Consider the following 12,144-nt stretch of genomic DNA (forward strand, 5'->3'; position numbering starts at 1 on the left):
AGGCGTTCTCATTGTCCACGTTCCCCGCACCCCGCGGCGTTCGGTCCCCCCCTATCTGTGGCACACACGCGCGCAGGGCGAGCGGCGCGCCCGGGCCCGGAGCTGCAGGAGCAGCTGCTGCGGCGGGGGCGGGGCGGGGACAGTGGGGCGGGCCCTGGCAGGCGGCGGGGGCGGGCCCGGGGCGAAGCAGCCCGGGCGCCAGCGAGCGAGAGGCTAGCGCGGCGAGCACCGAGAGGAGCGCGAGCAGCAGCATGGCGGGGCTCCGACGCCCGCAGCCGGGCTGCTACAGCCGCACTGCCGCGGCCGTGAACCTCCTGCTAGGCGTCTTCCAGGTCCTCCTGCCCTGCTGTCGCCCGGGAGGGGCTCAGGGACAAGGTCAGCCTTGCGTCTCTCGCTGGCTTTCCCTCTCCACCCTGCCCCCCACCCCCGCCTCTTTCTTTTAGGGAACTGCTGAAATCTATTACAGGGCGAGGGGAGGAAAGGGAAAGGGGCAGGGGAAGGGAGGAAAGCGGTTGCAATTCTCGGCTGATAACATTTTCTAACCGCAGCGTCCCCTCTCGCGCCCCCCGCCCCCATGCAAACTGAAAGCTGGGAAGTCGCGGGACTCGGGGACTGCGGCGCGAACCGCTAGCTGCGCGCGCCCCGGAGCCTTTGTGAGCGGCCCCCTGACACCCCCAAGCGCAGCCCCCGCTTTGTGTGGCGCGCGCTAGGGCCCCGCCGCGGCCCGGCTTCCTGCAGCTTTGTTCCCCAAGCCTGGCCGCCCAGGACCCATCCTGCAGATGCCCGCCCCAGATGCTACGGGATGCGAGCGCAGGGCGGCCCGCGGGGTGGCCTCTTACGATTAATCCCCCAGCACGAGAACCCACGACCCTGCATGCTCTCGCCTCTATGTCACTGGGGCCGTCGGCTTACACCCCGCCCATTGTGTTCCTATCCTCGGCTCGCTCTTAGGATGGCCTGGGTTCTAGAAGGAAAGGGGGACTTGTTTTGGTGAGGCGGGTGCATTGGAGACGATAGGGAAACAGGAAGCGTTTATTTTCCGTGCATTAAAAACGCGGTGTATTTTTTTTTTTGGTGTTCGTGCAGCGATTGAGCCCTTGCCCAACGTGGTGGAGCTGTGGCAGGCAGAAGAAGGGGAACTCCTCTTGCCCACTCAGGTGAGGACGACCAAGTGACAGGGAGGGTGTGGGTGGGTGTGCGAACGTGGAGAGACCGGAGGTCGCTGGTCCCCCAGTGGCACAGGCACTCGGGCGACTTTGCAAGGCAAATAAACGGCCGGGCCAAGCCTGAACACCTGGCAACGGTGGCCTTCCCGGCCTCCTCCCGCGCCATGTGACAGGGCGTGAGTCACGCCTGCCCCAAGTTCAGGAGGTGGGAGCTGAGGCCACCTCAGCAGGGCCTTGGCCAGCGACTGCTGTGGGGAGGGGAAGGGCGGGCCCCTAGGCCAGCTGTGGTCTTGGGGGGCGACAGACACGTGCCCTGTTCTGTAAGTGAGCTAGCCGGTGCTGTGTGCCTGAGGACGGCAGGAGTACTGATTTCAGAAATGTTAGTGTGAGTGGTACTTGCCATTAGCGTTAAATAGCTTTGGGATGAAGATGTGACTTTAAAGAATTGTAATCTGGGATTTTTTCCAAGTGCCTTAAATTCGCGTTAAAATACACCCTCTAAAGAACTTCAATTTCCTGTTTGGGTCCCCCCCTCCCCCATGATACAATGATTGCATTTGGAAAAATAATTACTAGCATTTTATTGGAATCTGTGGCATCATACAGGGTTTATTGCTGCTATAGACACAGTACTGCAAAGCTTTTGTGTTTAAGGTTTAACTTTTAGGAGAAATTCTCATTGACTGCAGTCGTACGCATTTAAATAAAATACTGTTGATTGTTTTCCAGCATTGACAATAGTGACTCCAAATGCATGTTTTCACCCTGGGGAGAAGTGGTTTGAATTCTAAGGCAATATTCAGCTAGTGGGTCATAATTTTTAAGATGTTCATTACTGCCACATCGGTGGCAATACTTAATTCTATGCTTTCTCTTGTGGTTGTTTAGAAAAAACAGGATGTCTAGCTATAACTTCACCAGAGGGGCCAAGCAATTTTACATTTCCATTTTCTCCCTCCTATGTGAAGCATTTAGAGTGCTGGTTTTGAGATATTTGGAATATTCATTTTAACCAGGGCTAATGAATAACAGCTTCAAGGCGGAGAGGTGACTTTTTAGAGGAAAATTTTCCTGGACCTTCCCTAAGGCCAGCAGGCTGAATAAGACCAGTCCTTTGAGAAAAAGGCCCCAGCAGGATGGGAAGCAAATAGTCTGCCCTTCTCTTAAAAGTTTATTCCCAAATGGAGTTTTCCCCTGATGATAAATAACAGATGTGTATCATTAAAGGTTTAGAACATACAGAAAGATAAAACGAACAAAACAGAAATTGTTCACAATCCTACTGAGAGAACCACATCTAACGCTTGAAGGATTTACAGTTAAAAAATAGTTATATTTGTCTATATCAGAGTTGTTCAGGAGCAGCCTTAGCCACCTTTTGGGCCGGAGAACTCTGTGTTGTGGGGTGCTGTCCTAGGGGCTGCCCTGGGCCCTGTAGGTCGTCCATCAGCCAGAGCATCTCTGCCTCTACCCACTAGATGCCAGTGGCGCTCACTTCTCCCTCTCTTCTCCTCAGCTGTGACAGTTAAAAAATGTCTCCAGGCAGTGCCAAATGTCCCTGGGGAGCAAAATCAGCCCAGTTGAGAAGCCCCGGTGTAGATCTATATGTATTTGCATTTGTACTCAGTTGTAGCCCCTCTCTCTGACTGGTTAGTGTTGGAAGCCAACCCAAGCTGAAGGAAAGTAAATTATAGACTGATTTATTACAGCATTTGTTGAAGATGTAGTCACTCTGCTCAAAGATGGAAATGTCAGGCCTATGATATGATTCTATTATAGGCTCGGATATTATTTTGTGAAATTCTTCATTTCTAGTTTTGTTTATACATATAATGTGGTTTGTTTTGGTAAAAATGTCAGAATTTAGAAGCTGTCTTTCTGGAATACTCATTATAAAAGCATTTATAGCTAAGCTATTTTAATCAAAGCTGTAATGAAAGTGAACTTGGTATTCAAAGTAATTTCCTAAGTACTTCATCTCTACCTATATGAGTATTTTTTTATAGACTGTTATTCTGCATATGCCTGGGTGGGGTGAGGATAGGGTAGCTCTATCTATGGCTATGTATCTAAACTGCATACTATATGTATGCATACGTATATAGCTATCTAAACTGCATCTATATATTACATATATGTAAAAACTGCAGAGTTCTGAAGAAAGTTCTTTTTAGGGAATTCTTTTCAAAGTATTATGAATTTTTTTCGGGAAAGTTTTTCCCATGTGTGTCATGGAGTCAGTTGGAAAGAGAATATAGTTGTTATTTAAATTTGAGGGTTTTCAGCTTAATTAGCTAGTGGGTTGGATTCCTTTCATTCAGGAAGACCTAAAGATAGCTTCAGAAGCTAAGCTTTTTCCATTATAGTTGAAATAGAAGCATCAGAAAATGTGACATTAAAAAATTGAATATTAACATTCGCCAACACTAATTACTTATTTCGGAAATGTTTTCTATTGATTTGATCTTCCCTTCCCCCACCCCTCAATGGATCTGAGTGATCAAGATGCATCATTAGTAAAACAAAATATAACAATTGAATTGTTTTAAACTGCCAGACCCTCTGGCCAGCCTTCCAGGATTTGATTCCCTGCTCCATCCCTTTTCACCTCTGACCTCAGTTTCTTCTGCAGAATGCGGGTAATGGTGCTGATCTCAGAGAAATAAGTACCCTGAATTTAGTAAGCACTTAATATCTGATCTGGGTGGTATCCAACTGTATCCCAATGATTTGGTCATTGGAGACCATGTAAGAGCTGAACCAGTGCAGATGACTTGAGATTATAATGTACCCTCCAATTGTACAGATAAAGTGTTATTCATACCTTTTTGTTACATGCTTTTCTATGTTGCTTAGTAGCTTGGTGTAGGAACATAAAAACTATCCATGGTGACAATGAGTAGGAAGAAGAAAAACATATGGTTTGTATTAGATTTACAGAGTTTTTACTTTCCTTTGACTTTGCTTCATGTGACCACACTTCGTCACACTGAAGCCAAAGTAGTGACGAGCATAGAAACGAAATGAGCGTTTTCATTAGCTTACTGTCCAGAAGCAATTGCATGTGTGCAAGACACTGCTTTGGGCACTTCTTAGTTTGCCTTTAAAGTCAAAAACCTTCTGTGGTTCCCTGCCTTCCACTTGACCTGCGCTAGCCCTGAGGATCTTCTGTATTGACCTCGACTGCTTCCCTGTAAATGTCTGGGACGCTTACTCCAGCCTCACTCTTGGCTGAGCAGGCCACATATGTGTCTGTTGAATGAAAGAATGGGTGCTATTGCTGTGCTCTTTGCATGAGGGGGAGGGGAGTCCTTCCTAATTTGGCAGTGGCACTGTCATTTCCCCCTCTTTGAGTTTCTTGTGTGAGTTTTTTGCTTTGTCTTATTGCCCTAACTTGGTTCCCTTTAAGAGGGTCTGGGCTTCTAAGCTTGGTGGCTGCTATTGTGGCCACAGCCTTTGTCTGTAGGCAGGAGGCATTCCGTCACAGTCATGAGTTCTTCCTGGGGGAGGAGAGGCAGTTGTCTTGTGTGTTATCTGGTTCCCCTGTGTACTGTGTAGGTTATTCAGTTCTGAAGATGACAGCCGAATGCCTTAGGCATTGGTTTCCTGTTATTCTTGAATAATCACATTTTTGTGTCAGTTCTAGCAGTAGGAAGGCCAATCTAGAACTTGTTCTTTTAATCCCTTTAGACTTTGCTGAGAGGAGAAGCCTCACTCCTGATGGCGCAGGTTCAACTGGGGACCCAGACATGGGTGCCCAGTAGGAGCCGCTGGTGGCACCTGGTGTTGGTGCTCAGGGATGGTGGGCACCCTGCTGTACTGGTCTCGTCTGTTCCTCCTGGCGGGGGACGGGTCTAGCCCACTGAGACCCCTGGGAAACTCTCCCGTCTTATTAAATCTACCCGCTTACACCCAAGAGTAGATAACGGAAATTGACAGAAAGTGAAACAGGAAATGGCTCACTGACTATGAGAATTCTTTATTATCGCAGGTGCTGGGTTATGTAATGACATCGTGCTCCAGTCAGCAAATCATTAATGAGGATTTGGAAATCTTTTTGTCAGAGAGATTTATTTTTGGTTTAATCTACTTCCACTATCAACATAAAAAGAAAAATAAGTAACATGGGTTGAATACTCGCCGGCATTGTTGAAGCACTTTATGAGGATTATCTCATGTTACTATGCTAACAAGTATGAAGTAGGAAGACCTGATTTTATACAGATGAGGAAATTAGGCCCTGAGTCATCATATAACTTGCTCAAGGTTTAAGAAAGTGGCTGTGGTGGGATTTGAACCAAGGAGGTGTTTAGTTCCAGAGCCCATGCTTTTGGCCACTACACTATTGTAAGAATTTTAGCACTGTCTGGCCAGAAAAACAGCCTTGTGGGGTTAAAATTCCTGGGTCTAAGGGAAATGCTTTTCAAGTTCTGGTTTGATTTAGAAAAACCTTCTTAATGAAATTTTCAGAAATAGTCGTACTCACTAGTATTTTTAAGTTATCTCCCTTAAAACACTTTCATTGAGGTATAATTGACATATAACATTATATTAACTTTAGGTATAAAACATAATAATTTGATATTTGTATATATTGCAAAATGATCACCACAGTAAATCTTGTTACCATCTGTCATGGTACCTGAAAAACTAAGAACTTCTGAAGATTTATTCTTAGCAGCTTTCAAATGTGCAGATAGTATTAATAAATACAGTCACCGTGCTGTACATTATAGCCTCATGATTTATTTATTCTATAACTAGAAGTTTGTAATTTTTGACTACCTTCACCCATTTAGCCCAGTTACACCCCTGCTGCTGGTAGAGGGGGTGGATTACAGGATTTGGCCCCTGCCTGTTGAGAGCTTGGTGTTGTTGGGGAGATAAGACTGGTAATACCCTGAGATAACAATCAAGTGCTGAAATGTAGGAGAGAGGAGCATGGAGGAGCAGAGTGTATTGGAGAGATCTACATTAGCAGACGTGTGATGGGGCCTCGCCTACAGCCACAACCCAGGCATGTGCCCTGGCTGAGAATCAAACCTCTGTGACCTTTCAGTTTGCAAGCCAGCGCTCAATCCGCTGAGCCACACCAGCCAGGTCTGAAGGTTCAGTGTTTTTATGCTGAAGTTACAACCTGGAGCCCAGAGCCCCTGCTGAGCCCAGTTGTAGAGATTGCCACGGGTGTGTCAAGGTCAATTGACAATCGCTAGCTTCCAGGTTAAGGAGCTTGGAATGTATCTGACTAGCAGTTGGGGAGCCATGGCAGGTTCTTGAGTAGACAGCAGCATAGTGATGTTGAATGCTGGGTCCATGCCGTGTGGGTGGGGAAGTGACTGATGTGGAGGAAGGTTGGTCTCACAGTGATGCCCAGGATGGTGTGAAGGAATGTTATCAGGTGTTCTGAGTGAAACAGTATATTTTCTACATTTGGGAATTTTAATTATTATTAAACTTTATCTGTGTGATTGAACTTAAACATTTAAAAATGCTCTTCAAGAGAAGTGATGTCAGCTAATTTTGAGATTATGTTTAGGTCGTGATTTTAAACAGGTAGAAAACTCACAATGAGTATCTAAGGAACCACTGACAATGTAGTGGTATCATTACTAGTATGTTTCCTTCTCAGTAAATATTTACTGAATGCCTGCTGTGTATCAGGCATGATTTTAGACATTTATTACAAACCCATCACCCCTGTGAGGTTTGAAGAACTTTTTCTTTTGGAGATTTTGTATTCCTTTGAAACAAGTGTTAAAGCATCTTCTTTTTCAATAGGGTGATTCTGAAGAGGATATGGAGGAGCATTCTCAAGAACAGAGGTAAGAAAAAAAATGGGAGCAAATACCTGCTAAATTTCCCTGCCCACTTGGAGGCTATCTGAAGTCTTGTATGAGTCTCTGCTTATGTATTTAATATTACCTGTAATGTACCTTTATCATTGGATTTGGGGTATCTGTACTCTCTGTAATATGACTTTGTTGAATATAAAGTTGTACAGAAACTTGTTAAAACACACCCCCCTCCACCAACTTGATTTTTCCCACGGCGTGCTTACAGCCTCCACCTTGTTCACAAACATCCGCTGAGCATCAAGCACTGTCCTGGGTGCTGTGCAGAGGCAGATTAAGGTCAGATGAGGCCCCCGGCACAGAAGAAAACATTGGGCCCCTTAAAAAAAAAGAGAGAGAGAGATGGGGAAAATAAAAATATTTATTTATGCGCACAGAAAACTATTTTTAAAACCGTAAATGAAACAAGTACGTATCCAGAAACTAATTTACATCCCTGCGTATTTGCGTACATCGTACGTAAGTCTGCACGGCAGGAGGACCTTTGTAAGTACGAAGTAGCAAATATGATTCTATTGCTCCGATGAGCGGTAGCACAGCCGCACGGGGCCTATGCAGCATAGTATGTGTATAGTATGCAGCGTAGTAATGAAATAATGAAAATAAGTGAATATAAACATACTATCAGGTTTTGCCGCCGATTGCAAACGTGTACGTAATTATAATTGCATATAAGAAACCAAACTTGGTGTCGTTAGAAAAAATTGTAAACTTGGGGTTTTGCGGGGCCCTTCAGAAGTTGGGGCCCACACCCCACGCCCAGTGTGCCTGCTGTTAAATCCGCCTCTGGTGTGGTACATAAAATGCAAAACAAGAGCTGTGTTGCATATAGTGGGGGAGTCAGGCATTACTGTAAGCAAAACAAAATAATTATGCTTTTAAAAGAACTCTGAAGAATTAGATTCTTGTGATGGAGAATAATAAGGTGGATGGGGTGGTCAGATGAGGTTAGGAGGGGACATTTGAGCTGAGGTCTGGAGGGTGTGCAGGAGCAGGAGCATGCAGCAGGCAAAGGGAGCGTGCTCTGCCTAGAGGGGTAAGCAGGTGCAAAGGGCCTGAGGTAGGAAGCCCTGGCAGCAGTCCAGGAACTCAGAGACGGCCAGTGTTGTTCATGTGATAGTGAGCTTTGGTGGGACCTTCTCAGAGGTCACAGTAAGGAGTTTGAATTTTATTTTTTTTAATAAAATAAATTTAGTTTTGTTGTGTGAGTTGTTAAAAGGATTTTAAGCAAGGGCCAGCAAATTGAAAGATGTCAACTACAGTTTTAAGAGAATATGTTTGTCATGGGGCAGTCTTGGTCAGTTGTCAAACTGGGATAGTTGATCCTTTGGAGATATTTCAAGACTCAGTGGTACCTGGGCCCAGGGATAACTTTCAGGGAAGCAGATCCTGGATCCTCAGCATCTACATATTCTCATAAAATTGATTCATCTGAGGTTGCAAGTTATCCTTCGCCACTTCACAAAAGAAAAGCAGACCTCTTACTCAGCTCCGATCCTACCATGTGCTTCATCTTGGACAAACAAAGAGGCAATTTGAAATAGCAGTATAGGTTAGGAAAAGGCTCTTCGCTCTGATTGGATGACGGATTCATCTGTAACTCTGGTGGTTTACAAATCTTACTTTCAACAAAATTGGAGGAGGACCCAATCAAACTGGCAGTTACTAGGTCATCAACGTTATTTTTAATGATAGATCTCTGTGATTTTTGGATGAAACATTGAGGGAGTTTAGAATAACTAGAGATGATGCTATCACAAAGCTCCTTCTGTCATATCTATTTCGGTAAACAAGCTTTTTCAGTGCTTATATTTTAAAAAAAGACAAGGAAAATAAGGATAAATTGATGCTAACTAATCTGTCTCATCTTGCAGTGGTAATAGTCACATGAAGTAATCCGGGGGGAGAAGACTGTTCCATCCATCTCAGTAAAGGATATATTTTCAATAAAATTTGACTTATGTTTAATTACCTATCAAAATTTGTAAAAAAATAAAACACTGGTAAAATGCTCATTTGATCAATTCCATACTAATAAAAATCATAATACTAATTCAGAAGAAAAATTTTAACACTTAGATCTTATGGTCACAGAAAAAATTTTAAAACCCTGAAATTCCTATTTATACCCACAGTTTTGTGGCAAAAGTCTTTTAACATAAAGGTATAATAGGCTGAAATTCTTTATGGGAATATCCAGCAATATTGGAAAGCCTATTTGTGTATTTTTTAAAAATGGATGATGATGGGCGGTGATATTTAGATTCCATTGAAGGTATTTTAAAAAGTGGTTGTGAGTTTTATTAAAAATGCCAATATTTACAGTATTAACTTCCTACCGACCATTTAAACTCAGCGTGACATTTTAAACGGGAGGAAACTTAGGTACTTGGGGCAGAGCTCAGGGTCCCGCATGCTCCTGTTTGTGTCAGTGGGAGCAGGGAGAGCCAAGTGGGAATGAGGATGCTGTGTCGGGCTAGGCTGGCCCCAGTGGGGATGCAGGGATGTGCCACGTCCTGGGCTCAATTTGGGGAGTTGAACAGATTCATTTCTTAGTGAGTCCGTGTGGAAAGGGAGAGAAGTCACGGAGGGCCCTCTGGCATTTGGCTTGAGCATCTGGTGAGAGGATGACGGGTGGGAAAGGATTTACTGGGAGGGAGATCAGGAAGTCTGGTTGGTCGTCTCCCAGGAATCTCAGGCTTGATATGACATGTCCAAGCGGAGCTGGCAGGTAGGCAGGTGATGATGTGCGTGTGGAGCGAAGAAGGCCTGGGCTGCATCTCCGGGGGTGGGTGTGCCCGGCCTGCAGAGAGCCTTGTGGCGGGTGCTTTGGAGTTGGTTGGCCTTGTTTGCAAATGCGGTTCTCTCCTTTTTAATTAATTAGAACTCGTTTCTTTTCTTTTCACCAAGTTTCTGTCCTGCTTAAAAGTACTAGTAGACTTGATCCTCACTGGTCTTTTGACACAGTGTGAGATGATCAGAGCGGAGGTGTGGGGTGAGGGAGAATTGTCAGGGAATTAAAAGAGTGGCCTCCAGACTCTCTGTCAGTGACTCATGGTAAGGGACACATTTCACATCATGATTACTTTCTTACCCGCAGGCCTATATGTGTATGTGTATGTATATGCTTGCTGATTTATTTATACAATAGTGCATACCCTTCCTAACTGTGATATATATTCTGTTTTCTGTTTTTTGTTTTTTTTTTTTGGTGGTAAAATATATAACATTTATTCTTTAATCATTTTTAAGTGTACAGTTCTGTGGCATTGAGTGTATTCACAATGTTGTGCAATCATGACTACACTCCATCCCTGGGAACTTTCTATTTCATTAAAAAAAAAAAAATGCTGGTTACCACTGCTGGACTAATTTTAAAACTCTTTGATTATGATTCACAGTTAGATCAGCCCTGATGTATACAGTATTTTAATCTTCCTGATATTAAAAATATCAGTATTTTGCTATTATCTTATCCCTAGTTGCTTTCCTTGTTTTGGCTTTTTTTTTTTTGGCTGAGATTTGTTCCTTATATGGAAAGACAAGATCATGACACGGGTCGGATGCTGCCATTAGAAAACCCTCTTTGTGTTCGTTTTCTGAAAATGTAGAGTCTGGAGTTCTCTCCAGAGAAGGATCTCTGTAAGAGTGATGTCCTGTGGTGGGCAAATTCGTCACCTGAGTACTTACTGCTTATTTACCTTTGCTGTATAGGTGGGAATTTTTCCTTTTAATGAAAAGTTGAATACCCCCAAAGCTCATATAATGTCTTGCTACTTTTAAAATAAACCTTTTGCTTTAGAATAGATTTAGGTTTACAGACAGCTGTAAAGATGGTAAGAGGTACCCCTGTACCCCACACACAGTTGACCTTGATGTTAATGTCTTACATGACGGTGGTACATTTGTCACAGCTGAGATACCAACATCGATACATGACTATGCACCAAACCCTGCACTTTATTGGGCTTCCATGGTTTTTCCCTAGTGTCCCTTTCCTGCCACCTTACTTTTAGTTTTCCTGTCCCCCGAGGATCCTCTTGATTGTCAGTTTGTCAGACTTGTTTTTGAAACCCTGACAGTTTTGAGGAGGACTGGTCAGGGGTTTTACAAAATATCTCTCAGTCTGGGGTTGTCTCATGTCTTCCTTCGTGGTCAGTTGGGGGTCTGGGTTTGGGCAAGGAAGACCACAGATGTAGACTGCCATTCTCATTGCATATCGTATACCTACTGTCAATGTGACATCTCACTCGGATGTTGACCTTGGTCACCTGGCGGATGCTGCTTGTCAGGTTTTTCTTCTGTACAGTTACTGTTCCTCCACCTCCTTCCATGCTGCACTCTTTGGAGGCAAGTCATTAAGTGGAATTAAGCTCCACCTGCATAAACAGTTTAGCTTCCTTTTGTATGGAGATTTGTCTATTCTCCTTCACTTTTCTTTTTTTTTTTTTTGGTCATTTATATTGCTATAAACTGATGGATATTTCTTTTATACTTTGGGTTATAATCCAGCACTTAATTTGTCCTGCTATTTTAATGCTATTTATCCTTAATCTTACATTTATGACGTTATTAGTATCTCCTTACACATTTTTCAAACAGTTTTCTGATTTTCATTTTAATTACTACCCTGCAGTGACAACTCTTACTGATGTTGAGATGGACTTGCAGTCAGTAGGGCCAGCACTCAGGAACTCCGCAAAACAAGTGCATTGCCTCTGAGAGAACCCACAGAGAGGAGCACCTGCCCCCGGGAACTCGAGAAATGGGTTTGACCGTAGAACAGAGTCTCAGTGTGTCCCAAGAAAAGTGTCGGCGACGCCGGCATCTGTTGCTGGAGAGAGTCTAGGGAGTGAAGAAGCTCTCTGCTTCACTGCTCAGACTGCCCAAGATAGGGCCAGAAGCAGACCACCGGGTGGAAGGTTCTAGACTGGCTAGCCTAGGAGCTCAGACACAAGTTTGGGAAAGCTTTCGGGATAATTGGCCTCATTGAAGATTTTGTTTATAGTATCTTGATTTCATCTTCTGCTAATGCTGTATAATTGTATTTGGTTGAAAGCCAGAAGAGCAATATTTGAAAAACTTTCTTCCCTGTTTCCTGTCCACCCCTGTTTCCCTCCTGGGGG

The 12,144-nt window shown here is 44.1% G+C and overlaps 1 protein-coding gene across 1 annotated transcript in view; it reads left to right on the plus strand.

Moving 5' to 3' along the window:
- The first annotated feature begins 222 nt into the window (after nt 1-222).
- The window catches only part of TMEM131L (transmembrane 131 like), a 138,629-nt gene continuing 126,707 nt past the window's right edge, over nt 223-12,144 (plus strand). The window contains exons 1-3 of the mRNA XM_090288506.1: nt 223-375; nt 1,087-1,157; nt 6,945-6,988. Of these exons, the coding sequence (XP_090144632.1) occupies nt 252-375; nt 1,087-1,157; nt 6,945-6,988 (239 nt within the window). The 5' untranslated portion in view covers nt 223-251. The remainder of the gene's footprint in view (nt 376-1,086; nt 1,158-6,944; nt 6,989-12,144) is intronic.

Source organism: Furipterus horrens, unplaced genomic scaffold (genome assembly GCF_987537825.1).
Source record: "Furipterus horrens unplaced genomic scaffold, mFurHor1.1.pri manual_scaffold_10, whole genome shotgun sequence".
In the NCBI taxonomy this organism is placed as follows: domain Eukaryota; kingdom Metazoa; phylum Chordata; class Mammalia; order Chiroptera; family Furipteridae; genus Furipterus; species Furipterus horrens.